The 27,918-nt window shown below is 39.1% G+C and overlaps 2 protein-coding genes and 1 long non-coding RNA gene across 5 annotated transcripts in view; 1 reads left to right on the forward strand and 2 right to left on the reverse strand.

Moving 5' to 3' along the window:
- Positions 1–5,756, reverse strand: part of LOC111324032 (gamma-aminobutyric acid type B receptor subunit 1) — a 20,611-nt gene extending 14,855 nt beyond the window's left edge. For 2 of the 3 annotated variants that reach the window (XM_022927513.2, XM_088739592.1), the window contains exons 1-2: positions 5,413–5,756; positions 1,462–1,802 (exon numbers count right to left, since the gene is read on the reverse strand). In XM_022927513.2, coding sequence (XP_022783248.2) covers positions 1,462–1,770 — 309 coding nt within the window. In that variant the 5' untranslated portion in view covers positions 1,771–1,802; positions 5,413–5,756. Of the gene's footprint in view, positions 1–1,461; positions 1,803–1,959; positions 2,241–5,412 lie in introns of those variants that run through there. The other variant, XM_022927514.2, reaches the window with a different exon arrangement.
- LOC148720814 (uncharacterized) lies at positions 4,164–13,262 on the forward strand. Its single transcript, XR_015993480.1, has 2 exons — positions 4,164–4,905; positions 12,797–13,262. It is a non-coding gene; the product is annotated as an uncharacterized LOC148720814 (long non-coding RNA).
- LOC111324031 (uncharacterized) lies at positions 7,736–27,704 on the reverse strand. Its single transcript, XM_022927512.2, has 20 exons — positions 27,532–27,704; positions 22,012–22,311; positions 21,608–21,751; positions 20,844–21,017; positions 20,537–20,641; positions 20,167–20,235; positions 19,186–19,386; positions 18,488–18,736; positions 17,360–17,429; positions 16,889–16,972; positions 16,242–16,389; positions 15,199–15,331; positions 14,681–14,788; positions 14,059–14,202; positions 13,355–13,690; positions 12,699–13,019; positions 12,081–12,323; positions 11,768–11,890; positions 11,124–11,222; positions 7,736–10,073 (listed from the first exon to the last, which is right to left on the reverse strand). Exons 2-20 carry the CDS (start codon positions 22,288–22,290, stop codon positions 8,532–8,534), a joined length of 4,572 nt encoding a protein of 1,523 aa, XP_022783247.2. The 5' UTR covers positions 22,291–22,311; positions 27,532–27,704; the 3' UTR covers positions 7,736–8,531.
- Positions 27,705–27,918: the final 214 nt, after the last annotated feature.

Genomic DNA, 27,918 nt, shown 5'->3' on the forward strand with positions numbered 1-27,918 from the left:
TAACATCCTAATGATCACCCTCATTATCAGCCAATTTTTTTATATTCCCCCCTTTTGACTATGACTGCACCCCCCTTCTGTTTTCCAGAAAACCTTGTGATCTTCTCCCGGAATGAAAATCCTCCAAATCCCCCCTCCCCCCTGAAGTGATAAATAATGACTGGTCTTTTAGAACCGTGTCTATTTTTTTATGACATGCCCGAGGCTATACTTCTTTTATCTCCGTTCTCAGCTAATGCAACTGAAAGACAAGGAACTGTAATGACATGCAGCCTTCAATTATCTACTCACCACGTCTCGACATGCGAAAAAAAAAGCGTCGGAGACGTTTTTTTCATTGCCTATGCGTGCGCTGTAATACAGACAATTTTCACTTTCAAGTCGGTAATAATGATTTCAAAGGATTTTTTTGCAATGTTAGTGAAAGATAGGAACAAAGATAAATCAATAAAAACCCCGAAACGATTAACTAGTATCACGATGAAAAGTTCCTTCAGCGCAGACGAACAAATTCATGGGAATTTGTGTGTTTGGAGGTTATTTGAGGACAAAATTGACTACTGTTTTACATTAGAATTATGGCACCGAACTGATTAATTTTACATTTGGTGTGTTTTTATCTGCATTCAGTCTAATAACAAAGGGTGCCCGTAGTCTAAACATATTCAAACGAATGGATTAAGCTGCTGTTGAAAATTATCGATATTACTAACAATTTCTGTATCTGATGTAGAGACACGGTAAATGGCGTATACCCTTTTATGGAACTTAAGTCAATGTGTGCTATGTTAATGAAAGTCGCCAATTTAATGACACGAGATAACTTTTAAAACTAGGATTATATTTTCGAATCGTTGAAAATTAAAATTGCACGATTTTTAAGTACGTTCACAAATATAACATTAAAGGCTCAGAAAAAGCACTGAAATATTTACGAATCGATCCAGATGAAATTGATGTCAGTGTCAGTAAATTGAAATTTTAAGTCTCTCGTCCTCTCAAAACATTCGAAAGTGCCGAAAATGTCCAAAATGGCGACGAGTCGGTGTACCGAAAAAAAAAAATCTCATTTAATTTACAGAGAAAAGACTCGAGGATTGTTGCGGCCCCCTTGTGTACAAAACAACTGGCGACAAATCAGCCCTAGGAATTGTTAACAAATTCACACAGGAGATCCCTCGAAAACTGCTTGAATATTCACTATTCAAAGAACATGGAAATTGGCGTCATGTCACTGTATGAAAATATTTTGATTCAACTCACAAATTGAACACTCGTACAGGACGAAATATTTAAAAATGGTCGCCAGCTCTAATTGGACGTTTGCGCAGGGAAACAAACTGCATTAACTCGCTCAAAGAACTCTGCGAAACAAAAGAACCGGCTGAACTATGCACGAAGCCCACCTGTTCATTATAAACAGGAAAACAAACAAAAATGATCTCTATTTCTAAACAGTACCTTTGTCGATCTGCGATGAAGAACAATTTCATAGTCCGCCAGGTATCTGGAATCGTTGTTGATTTCTTCGACTGCCATCAAGGCAGCGCCGAGGGAGCCAGCTCCATCGCGAGAATCTTCATCGAACAAACCTGCGATGTGCAATTCATGTTTCATTTTTAAGCCGATCGTCGGTTTAGCGACACTTCGAGTTTCGTTGAATGTCACTATTGCTCCGATTGAGTCATTATCGTTCAGGCCGTACAAGAAACGGCGATTCCAAATAAAGAAGAGTAAACAAAACGTCCATATCTTCAACCCACGAGTCATGTTAACAGTCAGCTGACAGTGACATTCATCTCCTACAAAATGAAAAATAAAATGTTCCACTTACTGGTTATCGTTCATTTTGGGTTGTATTGGCGGTCAGAATATTGATTGCCTCTGGGGGATCTGTTCTTTTACCTTTCAAGGTGGAGGGATTTGGTTAATTCAACTGAACGTTTATATACTCAGTACCTTCCAGTGCTTTCCATAAATCGAGGGTTGTCAACGACCCTGTCGAATACGAAAACTCATTACTGAACCATGGTTTCGATGACTCTATTCAATTCTGGATAAATCTATGAGATTAACAATTTACAATCCAATTCTTTTAACTAGAGAGAAATCCCCTCATCAGCTTCGATTGTAGATCCCGCAGGATTACTAAATTTCCACATCAAAACATAAAAGTATCCTCGTTTGCACCTTTTCTTGATAAACACTTTGGTGTTGAGGTGTTTCTTCGGGGGTGAAGGACTAAGTATGAGAAAGTGAAAATACATGTCTAGCTGGTAACGCGTTAAGTACACAGAAAGGCGGGGGGGTAGCTACTTGTGGATAGAAGGCGGGAGAGAGGGAAGCTACTTGTGGTTCTCACACCTGTTAGTACATCCTTTCCTCTGCGAGATTGAGTCAAATGTTCTTCATTTAAGCGCTGTTTGACATGAACACAAGACGTGTTCCTGAGGAGGCTCTTTTTATAGTGAAATTGGAAAACTTATCTCACCCACCCACCCACCCCCCCTGCCAATGGTGAAGTCTGCTTGACATTTTTGAAAACGATAAGTTCACGTATCAGTTACAGCTTTCTTAAGCTGTACTGAATAATATCATGACATTTTTATTCTTGAAACTCATTTTGCAGTATTAACCGTGTTTTTCAGTCAGTCATCCCCAGTGTAGTTTAATAAAGCACAAGATATTGCTGTATAATTTCCTTTTTTTGAATTCAATATTGGATGTTCTATAATATGCAGTTTTCGCTGAATTCAGTAAAAAAACAAACGGTTAGCGACAGCTAGAGAAGGTGATAGACTGAGAACAAATTGAACCTCACACAATCAAAAAATTCTGCGCTGCAAATTGAATCAGTTAAAAACAATGCCCAAAAACTTCAATTTTATTTCAATAACAGACCATCACATGTCAAAATCATTTCAACGATATCGGAACACTCTTGATCCAATTTGAATGTCATATAAATACGTCAGCTTTCAGTGTTTAATTTGCGAAAAAAGAAATAGTATATTGAATGAAATAAAAGACAGTCCGTGTTTTGTTTACAAGCTTAGATATCCTCTCATCTTGTTTGACCAGAGTCGATACTTTTACGCAATATCATATGTGGCAATAAACAACAAAACATCATTTTTCTATTTGGTGTTAGTTTTAACACGAGCTTTGGTGAAAATTTCAATATTTTGTACATGGAAATAAATTAAACATATTGAAAAGTAACAGCTTGTGTTCTTTTCTTTATTTTTCTCTTTTTGTAATATTTTATCTTTTAATTTTTCATCGACTTCGAGGCATAACTCGGAAGGAATTTAAAATTGAGCGCATTAAGCCACAACTGAATTATTTTCCCTTACCGATACAGTATACAGTGGAACCTCGATTTAACGAAGTCCTCGGTCACGAACGATACTTCACTTTCAGCCCGACCAAAGTTACAGTAAAATGTACGCCACAGAACCTCGGTACAACGAACCAATTTCCCCAGTCCCTTGGCACTTCTTTAGATCATGGTTCCACAGTAGTAACAAATATTTTAGTGATTCGTTTCAATATGCGAATTTTACATTTATTTTTTTGATAGGCTCGTTTACTGCAGGTTTTATTGAAAAAGAGACGCACTGTCTAAAAACGTTAATAAATTTATTTGAAGTAATTGTCGTATGCCGTTTGACTCAAAACAATTTGAAACAAAAGCGTATGAAACCTCACCTATCCAAGGGAAACCACAGCTTGAAATGAATGAATTTACAAACCCAAAGAGTTTTGAAAAAAACCAGTTTTATTGTTTTCCCTTAATCCCAAAGGCATTTGAGAAAATCGCAATCGCCGCCATGTGAATTTTTATATACCGTAATCATTCTTTCTGTACCATTTTCCCGAATCAGTCTTAGAGTTCAGCTTTGTGAAGCTTAGTCGCATTTTTTCCGGGCTTGTGAGTCTAAAGGCAGAGATCGATAATTCGGGTTAAGCGTCTATGGGAGACTTACTTATGCGCCAAGGTAATCCATGTCAGATATACAATAAATCTTCCGCAGTCTCAAAGCTCGATCAGTACTAATTGTGGCCGTTTTGTCTCTGGAAATCAATTGCATCATGTTTGCACGTCTGCTTTACTATGCAGCAGTGCTGAAGATATTTTGCATACGTACATTGTTGCTCGTTACAACGTTTGCGGCGATTTGAAATGGATTAGGTGCATTAGTTTTATGCATGTTCATGAAGATGTCACTTTGAACGTTGGACGGGTTAATCGTTACTGACAGCTTGAATGGCACAGAAAGTATTGAAAATTGCAAACAGCGTTCCGGGACCTGCACGCGAGTGAGTTTACTCTTGGGAAATATAATTGTTCTAAAAGAAGATAGAGCAAGAATTGACGTAGGTAATTCATGCATTCAACCGAATCTTTTGTGGTCAAATTGTTTTTGTAGCGTCAGTTATCTACTTTGTAATCTTAATTGGCGGAGTTTTCATTTGTGCAGAAGCCAACGGGGACCTGTGAATATCACGGTGCGAACGTATTGTTTTTGCAAATTGCACAAAGTAGCAAAGACACGCTCTTAGAACACCAGATTCAAACACCCATCAAAAGTTTTAATACTTATGATTTCGGTGAAACTGGAGGCGAAGAAGTTACAGGCTTCATAGGGTACCTTAAATTCGTGTGCACACACAGAAAGAATTGTTTGAAAATAACAATTTGATTGATATTGCAAATTAAACCTGCGATAGTCCTTGACCTTAATTGCATCAGCGAACACACCTCTTTAAAACGTTACACCACACATTTCGGCACGTTATGTGGAAAACAGTTAATGCTGCTAACCGCCGAAAAAAAAAATGTGGAATCCCTGACTGATCAACTGATCTTCAGCTGACCTTTGAAATCAAATTTCATCGACGGTAAGTCTGTAAGTGACAATGAGCGAAATGTTTTCCTTTCGCCGTAAATGAGCCATAACAATATTATGTCCGTTTTAACTGCTCAGTGTACAAAAATAATCATGAGTTTCGATCGTAAATATCTAGCCAGACAAGGGTTTATAACTCTATTTTGTGGTCCGAATCATACTGATCGGAATCTAACCACAAATGACCCAAGCAGACCGGCGATGCAGCATCATCGGATTCCTAATTATTTATGTACCACTTTAATGTTTTTGTCTCAAATGCAATTACTAGCGTGTTCTGTACCGCCGTCTGTTGGCGTGCTTTTGGAAAGTATTATAAGAAAACAACTAGGATAAGTTATCGTCAGGTTGCACCCTGCTGAGAAGCTAGAACGCACTAGGTTTTGTGTCTTCGATCTTTTATGCTAATAGCCACGCGTTTACCACAACTACGAGATCATATATATGTTGGATTGCTGAAATATTTTCGATAATTTCGTGTAACAATATAAAATCATACCTGATTTTAAGAAGCGTTCTGGATAATTTTCACTTGTGGTCTTCGTTTTGTTTCCCTTATGGGCGCTCCCGCGTTGTATACGGAAAATATCTCATGCCTGATACAAACTTATTTCCCGGTTGGTTCGTGATTCCCGAGCGAAGTGTTGACAGCCAAGTTCACATACAGTACAGAGGGAAAATTGTAAATATTCTTTGCCAAAGGAGATTAAACACGATTTTTTAACGAGCAATATCTTGTTGATAATATTAATATCGACGCACCGTGTCAGTAAAATTGGCGAAGGAAAATGGAATACGCGATGACGGGATCCAACAGAGGCAGTTGTGATTGAAACAACATCCGGGCAATTGAAAGTTATCCGGGAACTTTTGAGTGACAATTTGCAAAAAAAGTTTGACAATACACAGCAAGTGAGGTAGGTTTACATTTATTTTGAGCCTTAACATGTATGGGCCCCTGTGGTGAAACCTGATCGTCTTGCTCTCTCTCGAGAGCAAGCAGAAAGCGTGAAACCTGTTTGAAAAGAACCAGAAGTTTTAATTAATGATGTATTGGATAATGAAAACAATCCAGTGTCATAATTAGTTCGCCTCCTTGGTATGGATTATTCATGTTTCAATTGAAGAGCATTTTGAATAATTCATTGTCACTTAAAAAGGGATAAAAAAAAATTTAATCAACGCTTAGAGGAAACAAAATATCTCGTCATTTGGCAAAAACTGCATTTTGATAAAACGTAACTGGTCATTGAAATTATTTTGATGCACCGTAAATTGAATATAAGGCGAATATTTTCCATGTAAGTAAAATAAAATATCCAACAAAGATCCAAATAAGGAACAGATTGAAACATCTGCGTTCTGTTGGATTTCCTAGAGCTTTATATTATCATTAGGATGAGCATGCGTATATCATACATTGGACTGGAAGAAGAAAAAAGAGAGCTGCTGTATTTTTTAGATTTCACTAATGAACAGCCCTGAGGCAAATTCATACTCAATAAAACACTATTGCTGCATGTTTTCCAGACGGTAGAAGTAAGCATTCGATCAGAGAATTGGCAACAAAATGGTGAAAGTATTCTTTATTAAAATTGATAGCATCAGCAATAACTAGCCTCCGTCGAGGGAAATATCTTGCGCACGAACAAGATGAAACCTTCCATTTGACAGACAAAAAATAGACTGGAGTTTAAGCGCGGAAAGGCTGCGACTGTTTGGGTTTTTATTCACGTTTGCTTTTAGTTTGGAAAATCCAGTCCAGAACACAGACTTGATTAAGTTTTTTTTATTTTCATGGCAATGAGGACTCAGTACTCTTGAAGATTAGGGGGGGGAAGCCCTCGGGGGAGATGGAGAGGGAGGAGGGGAGGACACCGGGGGTAGGGAAAAATAAATGTTAAACAGCAGTCATCAAAATGCCCATCTCATATTAAATCTTACATTCTTGCCTGCCCGCGAACTTCTAAACCAGTGACGTAAATTCTCAATCAGGAGGGTCTCGTTCATAACACACCTCTTTCATAAAAGAGTTCAAGTGGTTTATTTTTCGAAACATAATTCTAGTATGACGTCAGTCATTTGTGGCAAGGCGGTGATACAACAGTGAAAAAATATGTTCGCTTGGTAACCAAGGACTTAAGAGATTAAGTTGCCTCTCTTTAACTCGCTGGGAGGCAGGAAAAGCAACGCGTTTAAGAGGAAACACAGACTTACACCCATATGGTGTATGCAAATGACACACATGTTTTTTCTCTTTGCTTGCCTTATATATTTTTCGCACGCAAAAGGGAGTATGAGAAGCGATTGTCTCTCGTGTGAATTTCACCTTTCACCCAGGTTGGCATAACAACAGAGTAAGTTATCAATCAATTGCACCCTCTTTTATTACCGCGTTGATCGATCTTCTTATAAGTATGTAAATATCAAACACAGTTGGAGTAGACAAAACGACACTTTGTTTTACTGATTGGGCAACTGATTCGACATTCCCGTTTGGAAAACATCCAAGTAAACGATCGAAGTTTAGCCAAAGAACGTATACGCTCAGATAACCGTGAGAATGAATGCAACCGTTAAATGTTTTGAACGAATTGATTAACGAGGCCTCGACCTCCAATATTTTTAAACAAATGTTTTTTCCCTAATTATCCTCTGTTTGTTTTTCGTACGTAATGAAAGAAAACAGCAAACTGTGCAGTGAACTTTATTTTTAACACACTCTGTTATTGGCCTTGGGTGTAAAGCAGATTCAAGTGGTTTATATTCATGCCGTTGAAAGATTAATTAATTAAACAGTAGACAACACTTTTTATCGCTTAACAGCGTTCATAATGATCTACTAGAGATGTTAGGAGAGCACGAGAAAAGTTTGTAAATCACGCGAGCCAGAAATACAAACTTAATGAGTGTTTTTCTAACATCCTAAGTAGGTTATTACGCCGGTGTAATAAAGTGCGGTCTATTGCTTTGATACAATGACTGGTTTTTCAAGTGCAATAAAAAATGTGTTTTCTTACAATCAGGGCGCTCGTAGTTTGTCCGTCACTTTATATTACAGAATAACTTCAATGTACTTTTACTGTTGACTTCTATTTCCCGATTTCCTCAAGGCCCGTTTAACTATAGCACTTACAACACAGTCTGAGCTTTGAAGCTTGAAAGGGAGCCAACGAGCGAACGAGTATAATCAAGCAAAAAAATGTCGACACTTTGCAAGAAGTTGTCCCTTTCCAATTCGATAAGGAAAGTGTGCAGTTTGAGAGGTTCATTTATAATATAAACAGGGTTGTATAGAGTGTTGATTGTTAGGAATTTTGTAAGATAAGCGCGGTTTATCTTTAACAAAATAAGCGTATTATCTTGGTTATTTAAGTTTTATTGAAAGAAAAGTTACAGAATTGATCACGGCTTGTAAATGTTTTCTCGTTATGAGCTTGCATATTGTACATAAAAAAAATTCAAATTTCTAATGGCATTGCTGATTATACATATACCTTTCTTTATCTGAGCCCCCAACACTGATCCTAGAAGACTTCGAATTGTCCGTTAAACCTAGCAATCCTTTTACGGTTTGTGACTGTTATAGCTTAGTTCATAATCTCATAGTCCCCTGCATCATCGGGAAGATTCCTTTACGCTGTAAGGCATTGTACTATGTCTTGGCATTTCGCTGTATCTCCTTCCTTCATTGTATAACCGTGGACGTACTTTAATGTACTGAACTGGAGGTCTGTACAAGGATTGACTTCTATCGGTTTTTTTCTCTTCGTTCTCGCTCTGTTTTCGCTTCGCATTTGGACTATCTGTAACTTTTCCCCCAGTGCTCCCGTCACTAACTGAAGATATTCGCGACCGCACGTGCGAATAATCGTTTTTGAATTGAGGAATCCTCTTGATACTTTTCCTAGGCGCGTGAGCGCGTGTAACTGAACCAGTGTCAACTTTGGATATAGCATCCCATTTCAACTTGCCGTATCCTAACTTTTTGCGTCTTCCCCTTTTCTTACTCTTCCTGGCACCATTGCGGCCACCTGCTACTCTACCAGTAGTAGCAGCACCTTCATTATCCTCGTCTGCATCGTCGTCGTCTTCTTCTTCGTCCTCATATTCATCACCATCTTCATCGTCGTCTTGTTCTTCGTCAATCATTTCAATGGTTCTTCGACTCTCGTCTTCCTTAACTTCTGCGTTTTCGGGTTCGTTTTTCTCTGCAGCAGAGCTTGCATCCTTTGCTAATTCACCTTTTGGCATTGCGTTTCCAGAACTTTGAGCTTGGTTGTTGTTTTTCCCATTACCATTGTCATGGTCATTTACGTTTTTGTCATCTCCTTTTCTATTCCTTTCTTCTTTGTCTGTGCTCTTTAATTCTTTTGTTGTATCGTTTGCCGTGTTTTCAGGAGCAGATTCGTCATTTTGAGGAACAGATATGGACACGTTTGTTAGGGATGCTTTCAAATCATCATCAGGGCCATTTTCATCAATGGGGGAAACGTTAGCTCGACGAACTGTTGGCCTGTTACCACTTATCGCGGCCGAGTCAGCAGAGCCCTTTGAGTGGTGGTTGTTGGTGTTTTTCTCCGGCACTGTCGGTTCGGAATGATCATCAAATAGCCAGGCTCCACCAGCGCCGACAGAGTTCTTTTTATTTTTCCTATCCTGCGTCTGTGTCTCTGGTTTATCTGAAGGTTTCTCAGATGTGGAGTCTACTCCATTGGTAGACACATTATCGTCAATGCCATTGCGGTTCGAGCTGGGAGCCGGAGATGCTGAAGAGGTAGTGAGAGACTCCGCGGACTTAACCGCTGAGGTAGACACTGTGTTCTTAGTCGCGTGCGGACTGGGAGACCCTGATGACTTGGCAGCGGTGGGGCTTTTTGACGCCAATGATTTCTCAGGAGAGGGACTGGAGGCTACCGAAGACTTAATAACTGTGGGGGAACTGGGGGGCATCGAAGGTTTCACAATGGAGGGGCCCGGGGTTACCAAAGGCTTTATAGTTGAGGAACTGGAGGACCCTGCTGGCGGAACTTTTGAAGGACTCGTGGATCGCGAAGACTCGACAGGAAAAGTAAATATAGTTTTGTCTTCATGAATAGGCGTCGCTGGTGTCTCAACCAAAAGAATCCGTTGCGTTCTTTGGAAATTTTCCCCTGATTTCTGGGTGATAAGTGAGAAAAAGATAATTGCTTACATGTTTTTAATTGCTCCATTACCGAATTCCAAAAGATACTTGGAGATGGTAATAATAATAATAATAATAATAATAATAATGATAATAATAGTAATAATAATAACGGTTTATTCACAGTATATCCACATAAAAAGGTGTGGCTCTTCATCTGTGAAGGCCTACGATACTAACATTTAATATTAAAACTAATTAATAATGACTAACTAAATTGTAATAAAAACTATACATGAAAGTAAATATGCAGAATATATTGGTTGGTGGTGGTGGTTGTTTCTATATCTTTACACGGAAGACAAAGCGCGCGCCTTCAAGAAAGCCTTGCAGAGCCTGCAGTATTCTTTAAAATCTGTGCAATTCCTTATATTTACTGGCAATTCGTTGAAAATCACGGCTGCTGAATGCTGAAAGGTGCCTTGTACAAATGGAACATAAAGCCTTGGAGCAACACTGGAACGAAGATGCCTGACGGGTTTAACGACTTCCAAATTTAAATGGGAGGGCCAGTTATCAGAATACAGTGCTTTAAAAATAGTCTTTACTAGCGAGTAGTCCCTTAGCTTCAGGATAGGTAGCCAGCCAAGATCCAAAATGGTAGATATACTGTTTACATATTTACAAGTGATGAAACTAGCCATAGCGAGCTGGAGCCTTTGTAGTCTAGCTGAGAGGAACTTTGGTAGTGGATAAAAAAAATGTCGCAGTAGCTTATTTTAAACAGAATTAATGTTTCTACCAAATGTTTTCGTAGTTTAAAATTAGTAAAGTTCCTGGAAACTGTCTGATCTAAATTCAGTCGGGAGACGGGGATTTATGGATGGCAAATTATGCTAATCCTATGCTCAAACTTTGTATCATTAGGAAACAGGCAGCAACGCAAACAAAAGACATTTTTTTCGGAATTCATAAAGATTTTGTGGCAGGGATGAATCAAGGCAGCGAGATGGCAAGCTATATGCGTATGAATGAATAGACAGCGCCTCTTTCTCTATCCAGGTGCAACAGGTATCTTATCTTACCTTTTCTGGTGTAGATTTTGTTTGAAGAGATTTCCCTTTAGATCCTTGCTTTCTTAGTGCTTCAAGCTCTTTCTTTAATGTGTTTATTTCATCATCTTTCTGTGGAGCAGTCGAAGAAGAAGAATCACCTGTTAAGCGTTTTCATTCCAAAACTCCTTATCACAATTCGTGTTGATAAGCGGATGAAAAATAAAATTTTGTTACAGAGCTGAGTTTGTCTACCTTTCTTGCGGCTTATTTTGTTAAAGTAATTTTATTTGACCTTGAATTCCGCTTCGCCCTCAGGTTTGAACATGCAAACGTACATGTGCGTTCATTCGAAATTCTTATATGCTGCTTGTGATAATTCCATCAGTTTTAACTAGCCACTGTGATTACGTTTCTGTTTGTGTTACGAAACGCGTACGTTCAAAAGCGCTTGAATTCACAAAGCGCAATTTTCGCCACTGTGGTCGAAATAAACAAACACACGAGTCAAAAATAACACTTATTTTCATAGCTGTGTTAACCTTATCACTCAAGAACTTGAAAGGCACCCAAGTTGTACGATTTCATTGAAAATAAAACGATTTGCCTCGATCTCGTTATAACAAAAGTCACTTTAAGTATGTTCGTAAGGCTCCAAAGATGGTTGTTTCTCTTACCTTTGCAATTGATGTCTTGAGTTTGCGTATTTCTTCATTGGACTGGGAAGAAAATGACATTCGTGAGCCCCTCCTTTCTTGCGGGGTGTTTGGAGCCAGGGAAGATTTTAGTCCGGTATTCACCTGGAAGAGATATCGATAGCTTTAACATGAACCTATCGCGAGAAAAACTTTCGCTGGTTAGACTATCTCAATTAAGTGAAATCGACTTGCGCCACCAGTGGACCAGCAGCTTGCATCCAAAATTTGTCCTCGAATTCGCGCAGGGTTTTAGATTATAACTGATTATGATTTAATCAAGTGGCATATCTACCTTGCTTCTCACATGAGAGTAATCGGCTCCTTCGTTAAAGATTCGGATTTTATTTGCCGCGCGCCTGAAGCGCTTTCTTCCGTCAGTGCTCGGTAAACTCTCTGCATCACTTCCGCTTGCGTCAAGTGTGCTGTCGTAAGAGTCATCACCATGATCCAGGAAGTTACTACCGTCATCATTTGTCTGGCTAGCGATACTCTTAACTGTGCGCTTCTGTTGCAAATTACTTAGAATAGTGTCTCTCTGAAAAAATAATAATGACAGGTGTGAATGAATGCAAAGTTTTGGTACTTTTACTGATTTTGAGGTGGAAGAAGTCAAGTATGGGTATGAAAACTGCGCGCGCATAGGCGTCCTTGCCAAAAAGAGACAGACGGCCAAGGGAGCGGAAAGAGTTGAGATTTCCGGAAATAGATTTACAAATGACTACATTTGTGTTAAATAGAAAGACAGCAAAAGGACAATAATAACTCAAGATGAAACAGGGATGGAAGAGATTAAAACGGTTTGCTAATGACGAGCTTGAAAAATTTAAGTTGAATTCCCCACGATTTTTAAAATGATACGGTTTAACAATTGATTTTTGCGGGCACGTTCTACTCTATTTCGTGTACTTACCTCGCGAAGCTCATTTTTGAGATAGACTATCTCTGCGTCTTTATCTTGAAGTTGACCTCCGATGTAAAAGTCCTTTTCACTTTCTTTCCTATCCCCAGAGGAGAGATGTACATGGGACCCACAGAAAAACGACCGGAGGCAGGTAAATAAGTTGCAGCACGGGAAACAAGACCAAAATAAGATGCAACAGGCGGATGAACATGCACAACATGAACAGAACTTTGCACAGGCTGCACCGCAGGCGCAAGTGGTGTCATACTCTGTCGATTGTCCAGCTACTGTAGTTTTACCTCCCGTTCTTATGCAGCATAAACGAACGATCTGGGCGCAAAGCAAGGACATGAATGAAGTTAGCAACCAATGAATGGGACAACACTGGTAGTGTGATTCAGGAAATTTATAAAACTAGCTTTTGAAAAACTACGGGATATGATTGAAACAAAGGTGCTGTTTGATTGTTCAAGTTTTTAATGGCGGACGATATCACACATTTTGCTCCTCGCCGTACCGATTATTTGGTGAGAAAATTCTCAAGGGGGAATAAACCTACAGTTATTATTGAGATAGGTTGTAAACATCCTCTCATTCCCAGCCCCTTAACGGTAGAAATCTAGTGATGTCTTGTTGCACATTGCATGAACTGAAAAATGACCAACCTTGTTTGTGAATAGCAGCCCAAGGATTAGAGTCGTGGCAAAGATTACAAGGCCACTAAGTACACCGTAATACACGCTTGGGTACAAAGTGGTTGTAAAAGCCACAATCACACCAACTATGCAGAACGCCACTACCACAAACATGCATGATACGCAGTGCTGGGTGTCATTTAGCGCAGGAATGTAAAGTTTCCTTGTCTGCCAGGCCAGCAATCCTCCAACTATCACAAGTAGCGCCTTGAATGTTAGAATCACGACCAGCCAAAGGGTCAAATCTTCGCAGTTACATTGCTCTACAACCTCAATCTGGGCACGAAAGGTGTCAGCGGTGATAGGCTGAAAAGCACGAAAGTTACAAGCACGGAAGTTTATTTTCTAGAATGGTAATGCTGCAATGGAAAACCGTTTAGGAGGGTTCATTACAGATTAGCAAAGCATACAACATGGCATTCTCGTTGCTAATTTCTCTGGTAAGAAGCTGTGTGCAGGATTTAGGGAGAAAATTCCCCCTTCGGAGGCAAGTATCAAGAATCGGAAGGGAAGGTACCTGGTTAATGAGATAAAATATTCGAAGAAAGTTATTCACGAAAGCGTCAATTTGAATGACATTCTCAGAGATAATTGTCGAACATTGTTCGATATCTTTATGGAGTTGAAAGGTCAAATCGTGCGTAGAAAGAAGAGTGCATTGTGCTATTACATACCTGAAAACACTCGTACTCCGGCTGAGAACGGACTTGTTTGAGGATGCGGTATAAGGGATCCTTGGTCTCCCAGCATCCTAAGATTGTGATATCAATGACTAAGAGAAGAACGAGAATTCCCAACATCCAAAACATCATAACTTTCTGTAAATAAAAGAAAAATGAGAGCTTTTAAGTAAAATGCCAAGGCTGCTCCGTGCTCGAAGAGCAAATTTACAGATCAGGGCGACAGGCAGTCTGTCACATTGTTAGAGGAAATGACGAAGGAAAGGTCACGCCTTCACAGAGGAGAGGGTGTACTCCCTAATGAAATTTCCGAAAAGAAAATCGCAATAAGACTGTACCTGTTTTAGTTACCTCTAAATGCGCCCAAGCGCGGGAAATGCGCCCAAGAGCGGGAAATGCGCCCAAGCGCGGGAAATGCGCCCAAGCGCGGGAAATGCGCCCAAGCGCGGGAAATGCGCAAGTCATGATTGATGTTAATTTTTACTCCGACTCTGTCAAGGTTGTTGAGAGATTTTTTTCTAATCTCATCGCTGAGAGTTGTAACGGAATGCCAATAAAATCTTAAATAAGTATTTCACTTCTGCAAAATGAAAAATATTCAAGAGAAAATCATTACCCTACTCCTAACGAATCTTTCTTTAACCACTCCATAAGCCATCCACAATTTAGCAGCCAGGCCTCCCACAGATAGTGTGAAACCAATGGTGAATGTCCAGGATCGAGCCTATAATAAAACACCAAGAAGATGGAAACAAAATAACCGTAAAGTTCTCTGAGTGTAAAATATGCTGAAAAGTATCATATCTATATGAAACACCAAGGTGCACAATCGCCAATATTTAAAATGGAACTTCGTCACAGACTAAGAACTCTGGTTAATTTGGCTTAGGTTTGTCTTCCACCTTCTCCGTATTCAACTTTTTTTCTCGTCTTATTGTTATCTTGTCTTCTTTTTTCAATGTGCTGACCAAGTGTTTTGTAATGGCAATTAAGTTTTTAGCGAGAGGAAACCACGCTTTGCGTTTTCTCTGATTAATTGGTTAGGTACTAGAAATGAGAAATTACGTGGTCCGTATTTGCATCCTTTAACATTTTTGTGTAACTTTGAAGGTCTGCCCGTTCGTATAAACTCACCCTACATAGGCGTGTGACGATATCCGGGGATACGCGCACGTAGTCAAAGCCATAAAGAATTACGGTGACGTAATTCAGAAGACATCCCAGAATGATGAGAAGGCTAATTACTGGACCAGAATTTTGTACAAGTCTGAAAAGTAACACATTGTTCCAACCCTCATGAGTTAGGCATGCGCAGTTGGGAGAAGTTTGACAGTTGACAAGGTAAGCGAACAATCGAAACGTCCCTTGAACATTGTAAGAGGAAATTTGATTGGTTTACTGTTAATATTTGATCGATAAGAAATCGAATGACATTCCCAATGTGTTAAAGAGGAGAATGGAGCTGTATTTGGGCTAAATTTAGACCTTCTGCTGGAAACAAGAAATGAATTCAACATATACCTTTCCCTTCCTTTAACTTGGGTGACGGGTGATGTAGCTACTTTTCAATTGTTTTCAAGCTAAATTTGTGTCTTCTTAATTAAGTATTTTCCATTTCAGAAACTATACTTATCAAAACAAGTCAGACAACAAACGCTTTACTATAAAAAAAATTAATGTGATTTTGATGAGAATAAGTTATGAGTCTTCGGTAAAATGTTTGCCCTGCAACGAAGCTTAACTTAAAGAGGCCCGAAATCGCATGTTCGGGTGTTTAAGTATCTGCCATTGTAAGTCCCGGATGTAGCCCATCCGGGGTAATGATAAAACGCGGCGCAGGCCGCATAAATCAATTTATTCCCTTTGGTAATCAATGTCATTTTTATACCCTCGCCATAGTCTAATCCTTTAACTTCCAGGATCTGATTGTCAATTCTCCCCTCTGGCTGCTACACATGCCCTTGTCAATTAGCTTCCAGAATTTGGTATCAGATCAGGATTACAACTTCTACTTGATAAGTTTGAGTATTCTCATCTCCTGTTTGCTGGGTCATGTATAGATATTATAGGGAAAAGTTTCATGTTAATCACTCCTGTTCTGGGAGTTAAAGGGTTCCAAGAATTGCGTCTATTAGTCTATCGAAATTGATATTTACGCTCTTCAGTAGTATACGTACTTCTTCTTGAAGTTCAGCACCAGTGTTAGGAGACAGAGCAGGCCATAAACGATTCCAAGCGACGCGAATGCAATTAGAACAAAAAATAACGTCTCGTCAATTGTACGGTAGATGTACGTCTCTGTCGTCTTGGTATAAGGAGTCCCAGCTGAAATAAATTTTTTGAACAAGCAATTGAATCGAAACATTAATTCGGCCTGTCGCTTAATAGAATAAACGCAAACTTTTGAAAAGCTGTAAGATTAGGTGGATTAGGGAAGAGGCGTGAAAGGCTAAGAATTGGAGCTTAAACTACTTAAGTGCCCCCTTCCTTGATCAGTCGAAATCGGCTAACTATATATCAAGGCTCTCTGACAGTTTTTTTGCGATTCTCATCTATACGGTATCAGATAATGTTAATACTTGGACCTTGATGGGCTTAAGTGGGGGAGGGCTCCTAGTACATAGCTTTGTTGATTGTCCTCTCCCAGTTGAATCGAATAGGAGTCAGGATTACTAACAGTTTGCCGGTTTACTTTCAAACTCCTAGAAAGGCACCGCAAGATGTAATGGGTCCGGTTCGAAATGAGCAAACACCCAACAATGGAACAACGGTAAGTACTTTGGGATCTTTTTGCAAAATAAGAGCAAATTGATTATAGACTCACCAAACCAGTGTATTTCTGTTGACGCTGTGAAGATATCGTTTTCTACGTCAAATGTACCACCTTTTACAATCTTGAAAGTACCATCTGAATACCAGATATTGAAACAATTCAGTCAGAATTATCTTATTTTACTTGCCTTGCTAAAGTAGAACAAGCAAGATTGATCCTTATAAATTGGAAGTAAGATCTTCAACCAACGTTTACAAAAATGATGTTCTAACGAATTGTGATTTTTTGAAGCAATGCACAAAGATACTTATGGCCAAAGATTCCTGTAGGCGAAAGCCGAAACGTCATAAACCTGATGAAAACCTTCCATGCATCCTGATCCGAAGTGAAATGTTCATATATTTGATGTACACTGATCACGAGGTGTGTTAAAATGTGTCAAGAAACCACATTAGATGTTTCGCTTGATTGACATACAGATCAATGAATATTAGTTATAGTAGAACATTGATCGAGAAGTACCTTTTATTACAATTTGTTTGATGACAATTCCGTTTCGTCTGTTTCCATTGCTGTAATATCTCACACTTGTCTGACAACAAGAAACCATAATGTCGTTTTAATGTTCATATTTATCCCTTCAATCAATCAATTAATTAAGTTTATTATCTTTACGTGGGGGCATGGTTACCCAGATTTCCCGAGCCAGAGGCTCATGTATGAAACGCAAGACAGCAACCCACCCCAGGGTAGGACATCCATCACACAGTAATCTCGTGCGTGGGAAATTAACGTCTCCTACCCCTAACCCTGCAGGATACGGGACCTCCATTTATTCGTCCCTAGACGAGAAGACTAGAACATCTAACCATTTCAGTTGATGTTAGAGAAAGGTAGCATATTCTTCTCAATTATTTTAAGACCGTGAGCGTTGGTCCGGCCGGGGCTCGAGCCCTCGACCTCCCGCACAACAGTCCAGTGCTCTATCCATTGAGCTATCCATTGAGCTATCCATTGAGCTGGGAGGCGGAAACTTACTTTACATCTTCCAAGTTTTTGCTCTGTAAGTTACTCGAACAGTGTTTTTGCCTCCCTTTCCACTCTCAAAATGAGTTTGTTAGGTCTGTTCATTTACAAATCCATTTGTTTAGTTGTAATTTCCCCGGTTACATTCATTAAATCTTAAACCAGAGGAGCATCAAACCATGTCCCATTTGCTGGTGTTTATATCAGTTGAACAATCCTACATCAGCCAATATTTATTGTACCATTAATACTCCTGTTACTTAACAATCTGGTCTGTGTTCCACGAAAACACTGTTTGCTCTTATGCATGTATACATAGTTGATCAATCGCCCAATGTGGCTTTTCAGGGCCAATGCGAATGAATGAATAAACTATGTGCTAAAAAAAATCCTAATTGACAGGAAGCAGCAACCTCGTTCCCAGGGTCTCTCATCTTCCCACCCCTCTCTCGCTCCAGGGGGCGTAAGATGAGAGACCCTGGGAACGAGGTCGAGAAAGCAGACCAGTTGAATATATAATGAGTAGCAGGGTGGAGGGCTTGAACCTGGAGCCGACATATTACAAGCCTAGTGTCCAGACCATTCGGCCACACAGCCTCTAATCACTTCCTCTATTCCTCTTACCCCTATGTTCGGGCTCTTAAAGTTCAGTTTTACTGCCTCTTTCCGGAACACGTCTGTTACATTGGCATCCCCGTATGTCAGATTCTCCAGAGTTTTTCCTTGTCTTTCTATCTCTGATCTAGAAGAATCCAGCACAAAGGCGATCGACCAGAGCGCGTCATAAACATTTAGGTACGCATTACTTCGATTTGATGTGTCGTTAAAGTTGTCCACTCTTGCACGATAATCTTCGATTATTTGACTCTTGTTCTGTTGAATAAACCGAAAAAAAAAAAGAATTGAAACACTCCTAGGAGATAAAAAGATTTGAGATGACGCACGCATACGTTTCACGACTGTGCTGCTGTGAGTGACTGCTCAGTTGGCAAAATACCCGGTGAGGGCCATCGCCTCGCTTACCGGCTCTTATACAACCGCTTTGCCTGCTTAGCTGTGATGTCTATCAGAGCATGTTCTTGGACTGAAACTAATCCATGAGAATGTATTTTTGATATCTGTATTTGTCAGTGGATGATAACCTAACAGAAGATAACCTCAGACTGTAGAAAGGTAAATGTGCGCGGGAAGGGGAGGAGGTTGGGGGGGAGCTGAAGGGAGTGTGTGGAAGAATCGTATCATATGGTAGCCCAGGGTATGCGGTATGAGGTATGAAGTTAATTTTTTTGTTTTTCAAAAAAACACTCAGTTCTTTCACATACCTTGTTAGCATATTTATAAAAGGTCTTTTGCAATGAGACCACGTTAGTATGATAGAATGAGAAGTGGTTCTGTATCTGACATTTCATTTCCAAGTCCGAGCAAGCGATGTTTTCTCCTTGTTTTGGTATCCACCAGTTGTTATTTTTGCTGTCTGTGAGAATCCAGACATAGTGTGGACCGTACATGTGAGCATGATGAGCCTGTGGATATTGAGAACAGAGGCATATCAGTCAAGCTTTAGGTTTTCTTTCTTTTGAAACCTCGGCCTCCCATTTCGGGGAAAATTTTTTCTTTTAAATGGAGATTCAAACTTTGCACGCACTATTACGATGCGGTGAAACGTTTTTCCAAACGTTATTTTTTTCCCTTAAACCAGTCAATTTTAATTTCTCGTAATAACTGAGTACAGCTCGCATTCTTATATTCCACAAGTCATAAATACAAGTAAGAGATAAAACACTAAAACACTGATGGTTTGAAATTGACGTTGAACCAAGAGCCATAATTGGGACAGAGAGCGAATCTGAGGGCGTGGCCGGGATATGTGAATTTCCAATAATTCCGATTCCGCAGTTACGTGAACATCCGGTGACAAGTGGTCAAGTTGAGATTTCATTGTTTTGTACCCGACTTCTGAATGGTTGGATTTGAAACTGTTAGAATCCATTCCTTCCAGTTTTACTCTCAGATTGGTTTTCATTTATCTCGATATACGCACTGTGATCTTTCATTAATCAATTGTGGCTGATTTAAAGATCGATCACTCTGATTCTGATATAATGAATGACCTAGCCAAGTAATTCGTCAAGTCCTAAGAAAACTTGTCGAAGCTAAGAGAAACTCGTGGTTGACTTTCACTTTTGGCCGTCCGGGGAGAAGGACTTTAAGGGTGGGGGGGGGGGGTGGGAAGGTGAGGGGATGGTAATAGCTGAGCGTAGGAACTTGTTAGATATTTACCCAGTACCTTATTTTATACTTACCTCGCAAAACATTTTTCGTGCGGTAGAATCAAGCGAAAACATGCCAAGAATAACATGAATTCCTCTATCCTGAGAAAATGATAAAGATTTGTGGCTATGTATTTCGTGAAGAAATTACTTCATGTACAATTTTTTTTAAATTTGGGAACAACGAAGGTACAGATTAAATGTAAAACAAGAGGACTTTTAACTTTCTAGTGACGAGAAAATTGCAAAATAATCATTTTATCTTATTCCATTTGAACTACACATACAGCAGCAAATAACTGTAGAATATACACTTCAATTTTTTTATTAGAGTTTAGGAAAACATTTCGATTACATTACGTCTCGGATTCGTCATGGTACAGACTGCAAATTTGATTCTTACCTTCATTGTTCTTATAGCCCGTGTTGGATCGTTGGCTTGTAATCTTACTTCTGCGACTACTTTGATGTTGCTTTGCTTCAATTGGCCTGCTAGTTGATTGGAAAGCTGTAAAGAATGCATACAAGTATTTTTTGTCTGGCTTTACCGTTTAAATGAAGATACTACGCGTTTTTGACTCGCGATAGGTGTCGCCCAAAAAACCCAAGAAAATGACTTGGCCAGGTTCGAACCCGTACATTATTTCTATCTAGAGTCCAGCACTCCAGCCATCGGGCCACCTCGTCTCTCTTATTTTAAGTGTGTTTACCTGGAAATATCTCTCGCTGTCTCCATAGATAATCCCGACTTCGTCCCATCCATACTCCTTGATAAATTCCTTTCTTGGTAAATTTAGTGAAGTGGGAGATGTCTTTGTTCGAAAAAAGTTTGGGTACAAGTCTCTTCTGTTTTCAAGCTCCAGATCACTCGTTCCATAAGAAAACTGCGAAGTAAGGAAAAAAGCATCTCCCTGATTAGTTTTATAAGAGGAAATATCGTTGGAAAAATGTAATTCTACATCACAATTATGTCTCTCCCACAAGCTCCAGGTCTGTATTCAGTCTTTTCTCAATACATTTCTAAAGTAATATGTTTTTGTTTTTCATTTGTTGAGTAGGTTTCTTTATTAGACGAATGGACTCAAAATTTACCATCTTTGTTACTCGTACTATTTTTCACACAACCGATGTGCTAATATGCCGGACGCTCGGCAAACATGAACCCAATGTGTGTCCAAGCTCGCCAACGAGGTGACTTTAGCCGGGTTGATAGACGATCCGACCGTAAAATCGGAAGCCACCAAACCGCCACCTGTACACTGCAGGCTCGTCTCTTCGCGGGTATCCAGAATTTTCGTTTGTCCCAAACTCTTGACAAATGTTTCCCCTCTTTCACCATTCCTTAATTCAGTATGCTACGTAAATTAACCGTTTTCTTCAAGTCGCCCGGCACTTGAACTGCAGGCTCGTTTTTCCCAGTACTAAGTAGGTATGCCATGTTAAATAAACGGCAAAGGAGATTTCCTATACAAACCTGGAGGAGGTTGATATCCGCTATTCCAGAATATGCAGCTATAGATTTGGCCAAGGAATCTTCCCCTGGTCCTAGTAACATGATTTTTGTCGGTCCTGTGTTGAGGAATTCATTGAAAGCTTTCTGGCCAATTCCAAAACTTCCCTTTAGTAGAACAAATTGGACCTCATTTTAGACTGTGTTAAAGGGGATCATGTTATTATTGCAAGTATCATTTCATTTTCGAGCATGCATGCAAGAAATACGTGTTTCGCTCTTTACAAATATACAATCGAGCCTTTCTGCTTGAAATACTACATTGTACTTCTTTTTACGATCAAGCAGAACTGCTATCTTCTTGATCCTCTTGCTTCGCTTTACATACTGCAAAGAAAAAAGTTAAATTAGACAATTTTGCGCTTTACCTGTGTTGATTTGACAACCAACTCAAGTTGGTATCCTGGCAACACACTTGGGTTGTTATTGATTTCCTCTATAGCCTGGACTGCCATGGGTAAAGCTCCATAGCCGTCTTTCTCTGTGAGGTCAAAAAACGCTCCAACATACAGTTTTGTGAGCGGTGTTGTGTTGTTGCTGGTGCTGTTTGTTTGGAGACTGGAGTTGGTGGAGTTTGTAGAGTTGAAAGCTTTCGTGAGAGTGGCACGGCAGATGACGATAGTAATTGTGATGAAGATTTGATTCATGGCGTAATCTGTTTAGAGAGACTGAAATAAAAGGAAAGTGAAACACGGTCAGTAACACGACCACACAACTAAACAGACATTTTTCAATGAAGTTCTGAGATAAGCATAAATTTGAAAGGAAGAGATTAAAAACTGGATTAACTTTTGGGACAAACATAAATTTGAATAGGTGGCCAATTTACCATTTCAACTTTGTTGATATATCCAAAATGAATTTGAATAGAAGATAATAAGAAAGTTATTTATCCTGTAAAGACCCTCACAGAGCAATGATCCTTGTAAAATTGCCTGTTGTCATGGTTTGATTCATTTTGAGAAATAGGCGCCGTTGTTCGCTGTTCTCCGGGACCTTTCTATCGGATGATTTAGATCGCGCTCGGCAATTGTCGAGTTCAGGCGAGAATATTCGGTGCACGAACTTTTGCTCATGGGTAGCATCATTAGGCGTTAATGTAGCTCAAGAGATTTTAAGACAAGAATCGGGTTGGGCGGAAGGAGAAGCGTAAAATCTGGATGAGTAAACCTCCAGTGCTTGTTTTTCAGATGGACTGCAGGGCAAATGGAGCGAGTAACAAAAAATACATGATGTAAAATGACAGTCAGTTTAGTATTAGTGTAAAATCACTAATAATTGTCGGTTTCTCGTTTTACTCTTTCTCCTCTTTTAGTGATTCTCTCTCTTTTTCTTACATACGTGAGAAATTCAGTTTCTGTACTATACTCTAACGAGACGAGAAATAATAAAAGTGATTTGTCTCTTTGTAGAGGGCGTTTGACCCTGAACGATGAGATCTAGTAAATTCATATGTCTTGTAATTGTCATTTATAGCTTTCAGGAAATGACCGAAAACACAATTTTCATTTATTCATGGTGTTATTGATTAGATGAACCGGTTGTTGAGGTCCTAAATGTAATAACTTTCCTAAGTGTAATAAAGTCCTTAATGTAATAACATTTTGTCCTAAATGTAATTAAGTCCTAAATGTAATAACATTTGGTCCTAGATGTAAGAAGCCTCCAATGCAATAGTTTAACTGTGCTTGCGTATCCACATTGAGTGTTAAAGCGATAACAATTGCACTAGAGAATCCTCTAACCAAAGTTCATGGCGTATTGCGCTGACTTTAATCAGGGTTTTATTATTTTGCTTGAGATGTAGACTGAGAAGCATTGGCTATCGTGAACCTTTATACCGATGTGCTTTTGGCATCAAATTAACGGATCTCAAAACAATAGAACGCTGACCGATCCGGCCATTTAGACCAAACAGGCTTGGTCAAGAGATTTTATATTTTCGGCAAGTAAAATGCGTTTTCTTTTCAGTAATCACGGACAACGGAAAAGAGTTTCTTTGTTTCACGTATCCCGACTGGCATATCGTTCACAGTTCCCGACTTTTAACTTTTTACACTCACGAGTCACGGCAACTAAAAACAGCCGATCACGTTTCACGGAAAACCCCCATATTTACATTTAGAAATGGAGACGAGACGAGACGGACGAGACGAAATTATTTGTCCGACCATTTACTAATGCAGATTAAAAAGAAAATACCTACGACTAGCTGTCGAAGAATCATAGCGTGAAAACTGACAATTCTTAACCTTGGGATCCTAAAGGAATTTATGAAAAGACAAATCCGAATTTGCGGAAGCATTGTAGTAGCTATAAACGAACGATGCACTTACTTTAATTTTACCACTAGTGTTGTTTATCCATTCAGACTGGAACGATCTAGAGCGTATGAAAGAACTGAAGCGAAAACTTTTTCCAAACAGAATTTACATAAACTCAGTTCAACATTGCCTATATTCAGGGATACAACTCGTTAATCGACAGCAGATAAAGGCGTATTCTTTGCATTTTCTTCTCAATATATAGGACATTGTATTTTAATTTCTCCTTAGTGTCTTCCAAAATATACCACAAGCTGTGGTGGACATTATGTTGGAAGAAATCGAAAGTGATGACGCAGGAGTATTAACAGCTGAAGGCTTTTGAAAAGTCCCGCAGTATTAGTATTTAAGTCTTAAAACTCATTAGACGGTCTTCAATGCAACTCTTTGCCTCTACCTTAAGTTAGACTTTGAGAGATATTTCTTTTACTGTGCGAAAAGGTTGGAAAATGTATTTGTTTTACGGGATGAGCGATCGTCTCGGTATTTGGTTAAGGTTTTTGCTTTCTCTTTTCTGTTGTGACTGCTTAAAAAGGGACTAACAGAGACATCGATTAGAAAGCGACAACATGAAGCGATCTTTTTTAGCCCTGTCAAGAAAGATGCCGTTTGCGCACTAGTGAACAAGTATCATAGACATTCATCTACTGATGGTGGTTGGTCTTGTTTTATACCTACCTTGAAATTCAAGTTTTTTGAAGGCAAACAATGGGGCTGATCAGCGTAATGATTTATATATCGGGAATGCGCAATTATATCACGAAATTCATCCTGAAACTTGTTCTCAGTGTTAAGAAGCCGACTGAGGTTGCGCTTCGACCGAGTCCTTCTATTGTTCTTTAGAAAGAGGAAGTGTGGCGTGATGTGCCATTTTTTTATGTTTGTTGGATTTATTGGCATGCATTTCAAGATCAAGAGGAGTTAATTGTTCCCAATTATGTTTTTTCGGAGAGAAATATCAACTTGTCACTATTCCTATAACCACGAGAATATTCGAGAATTTGAAAGCAATAACTCTCTAGAGAGCTCTCACAAGGTCCGAATTGGGAAACAACTGATATGCATGCTAACAGCAAGGTCTGGTCAAGAACGGTAAAGACAAAAAATTTGTATCCGATCTTGCAAATTCGCCTCCTTAACACTGAGAACGAGTTTCAGGATGAGTTTCGTGATACAATTGCGCAAATACCTTAACCAAATACCGAGACGATCGCTCATCCCGTAAAACAAAGACGTTTTCCGACCTTTTCGCACAGTAAAAGAAATATCTCTCAAAGTCTGACTTAAGGTAGAGGCAAAGAGTTGCATTGAAGACCGTTTAATGAGTTTTAAGACTTAAATACTAATACTGCGGGACTTTTCAAAAGCCTTCAGCTGTTAATACTCCTGCGTCATCCCCTTCGATTTCTTCCAACATAATGTCCATCACACCTTGTGGTATATTTTGGAAGACGCTAAGGAGAAATTAAAATACAATGTCCTATATATTGAGAAGAAAATGCAAAGAACACGCCTTTATCTGCTGTCGATTAACGAGTTGTATCCCTGAATATAGGCAATGTTGAAGTTCATGTAAATTCTGTTTGGAAAAAGTTTTCGCTTCAGTTCTTTCATACGCTCTAGATTGTTCCAGTCTGAATGGATAAACAATACTAGTGGTAATATTAGAGTAACTGCATCGTTCGTTTACAAGCTGCTACAATGCTTCCGCAAATTCGGATTTGTCTTTTCATAAATTCCTTTAGGATCCCAAGGTTAAGAATTGTCAATTTTCACGCTATGATTCTTCGACAGCTAGTCGTAGGTATTTTCTTTTTAATCTGCATTAGTAAATGGTCAGACAAATAATTTCGTCTCGTCCGTCTCGTCTCGTCTCCATTTCTAAATGTAAATATGGGGGTTTTCCGTGAAACGTGATCGGCTGTTTTTAGTTGCCGTGACTCGTGAGTGTAAAAAGTTAAAAGCCGTGAGCTGTGAACGATATGCTAGTCGTGATACGTAAAACAAAGAAACTATTTTCCGTTGTCTGTGATTACTGAAAAGAAAACGCATTTTTTTCCGTGAAAAATTACTTGCCGAAAATATAGAATCTCTTGACCAAGCCTCTTTGGTCAAGATGGCCGGATTGGTCAGCGTTCTATTGTTTTGAGATCCGTCAATTTGATGCCAAAAGCACATCGGTAAAAAAGGTTTGTAGCCAATGCTTCTCGGCCTACATCTCAAGCAAAAAATAAAAAAGCCTGATTAAAATCAGCGAGCGAGCCCGCAATACGCCATGAATTTTGGTCAGGGGATCCTCTAGTGCAATAGTTGTTGCTTTGACATCTCATTGTGGAGGCGCAAGCACAGTTAAACTATTGCATTGGAGGCTTATTAAATTTAGGATCAAATAATATTACATTTAGGACTTTATTACATTTAGGACAAAATGTTATTACAGTTAGGACTTTATTACATTTAGGAAAGTTATTACATTTAGGACTTCAACATGAACCCTCACAGTACAAGATACGTACGAGAAAAGGAAAACCACTAATTAAGGTAGATTTGTTCTCACTTGATATGCTCTTTGAATTGTATGCGTTGATTAAGGTACAGAAAAATTGGAATGCAGGGTCTCTAAATTTTAATTCCAAACGCCTTGCAAGGTAACAGAAGCTGCAACGAACGGGGTTTCGGCCTATGATGGACTTACAAGCACGTTTTTCTTTGCATCGTGCTCTTTTGTAGATGTACCAGATGTACATTGCTCATCGACTTTCAATACCTAAAATTTGTCTTTATTACAATGTTGTCGTTCCGACACCCAGCTAAAGATTCGTACTTAAGGAGATTAACGTGGAAATTTGATTTCTTTCAAGAACTTTGCTGTTACGAATTTGTAGACACAGCTTCTATCGAGAGCGGAGGATCTTGAGTTGTTTTAGATTACTTAAGAACTTCTTCTAACTTATGCCCAGAAAAATTTGTATTTCCTTGAAATTAAACCTAAACAACACGATTGAGTATCATTCTGTTTTCATTCAGTATTTTGTTGGCTCAGAACACCTATTAGCCATCGCTAAAACAAGAGTGTCCTGCATGTTCTCGTTTAGTTCCCCTTTACTACCACTTGTTGATGACACAAGGACGTTAAACAGATCACGAACAATTATAAAAGATTTCCAATTTGTTTTTGATTTTCCAAGAGAAACTCTTTGAACACGGTCTGCAGTACTCAAGCACTGTGACTCCAGAGTAAGTGGGTAAAAACAAAAAAAAAAACAACAACAACAGACCTCCACCGACCAAGTTACTTCGGAATTTTCCTTAAAAGATCCGTCAGACTGTTTGAAAGTTCTATTGCAGGCGAAGGCAACGATAAGAAGGTTGATCATTCTGGACGTCTGCGTCCAATAGATGCAAACACGTATGATGTGATGTTCTCATTAGGTAGAAAGCGACCTCTGTATGTCAAAATAACGATAAAAATACTCTGCGATTTGAATTTTTTCATGTCACAATAATGCGACATGAATACCGTTTTCGAAAGGCAACTGAAGTGAACATTAAATTGTCACCTACCTTAAAACAAATGCCCTAGTGTTTGATTATAAACTGATCAAAAAGCTCCAAGTGGGTGTTTAGTGCTTTTTCAAGTACCTTATGGCCTACAGCACTTCACGATGCATACAGATCATTTCCTCCAGATACCTTATTCTTGGGATCACAGCTATCACTAACTGCTGTCGCTAATGAATAGAAATTTACATAAGCGAATTTCTTGACGTGTTTTGTTGAGCAATGTAATCAAACATCTGAACACGTATGTTTGCATGTGTCAATTTTCTATATCAACTCTAAAAAAAATCAAGTGACCCCACACAAAGGTTTCTTAATAATCGGTATTGCCAAGTACGATACTAAAGGTGTCGTTAATCTTATTTACAGTCACCTATGGATTAACCAGAT

This window comes from Stylophora pistillata, chromosome 11 (assembly GCF_964205215.1).
Source record: "Stylophora pistillata chromosome 11, jaStyPist1.2, whole genome shotgun sequence".
Taxonomy (NCBI): domain Eukaryota; kingdom Metazoa; phylum Cnidaria; class Anthozoa; order Scleractinia; family Pocilloporidae; genus Stylophora; species Stylophora pistillata.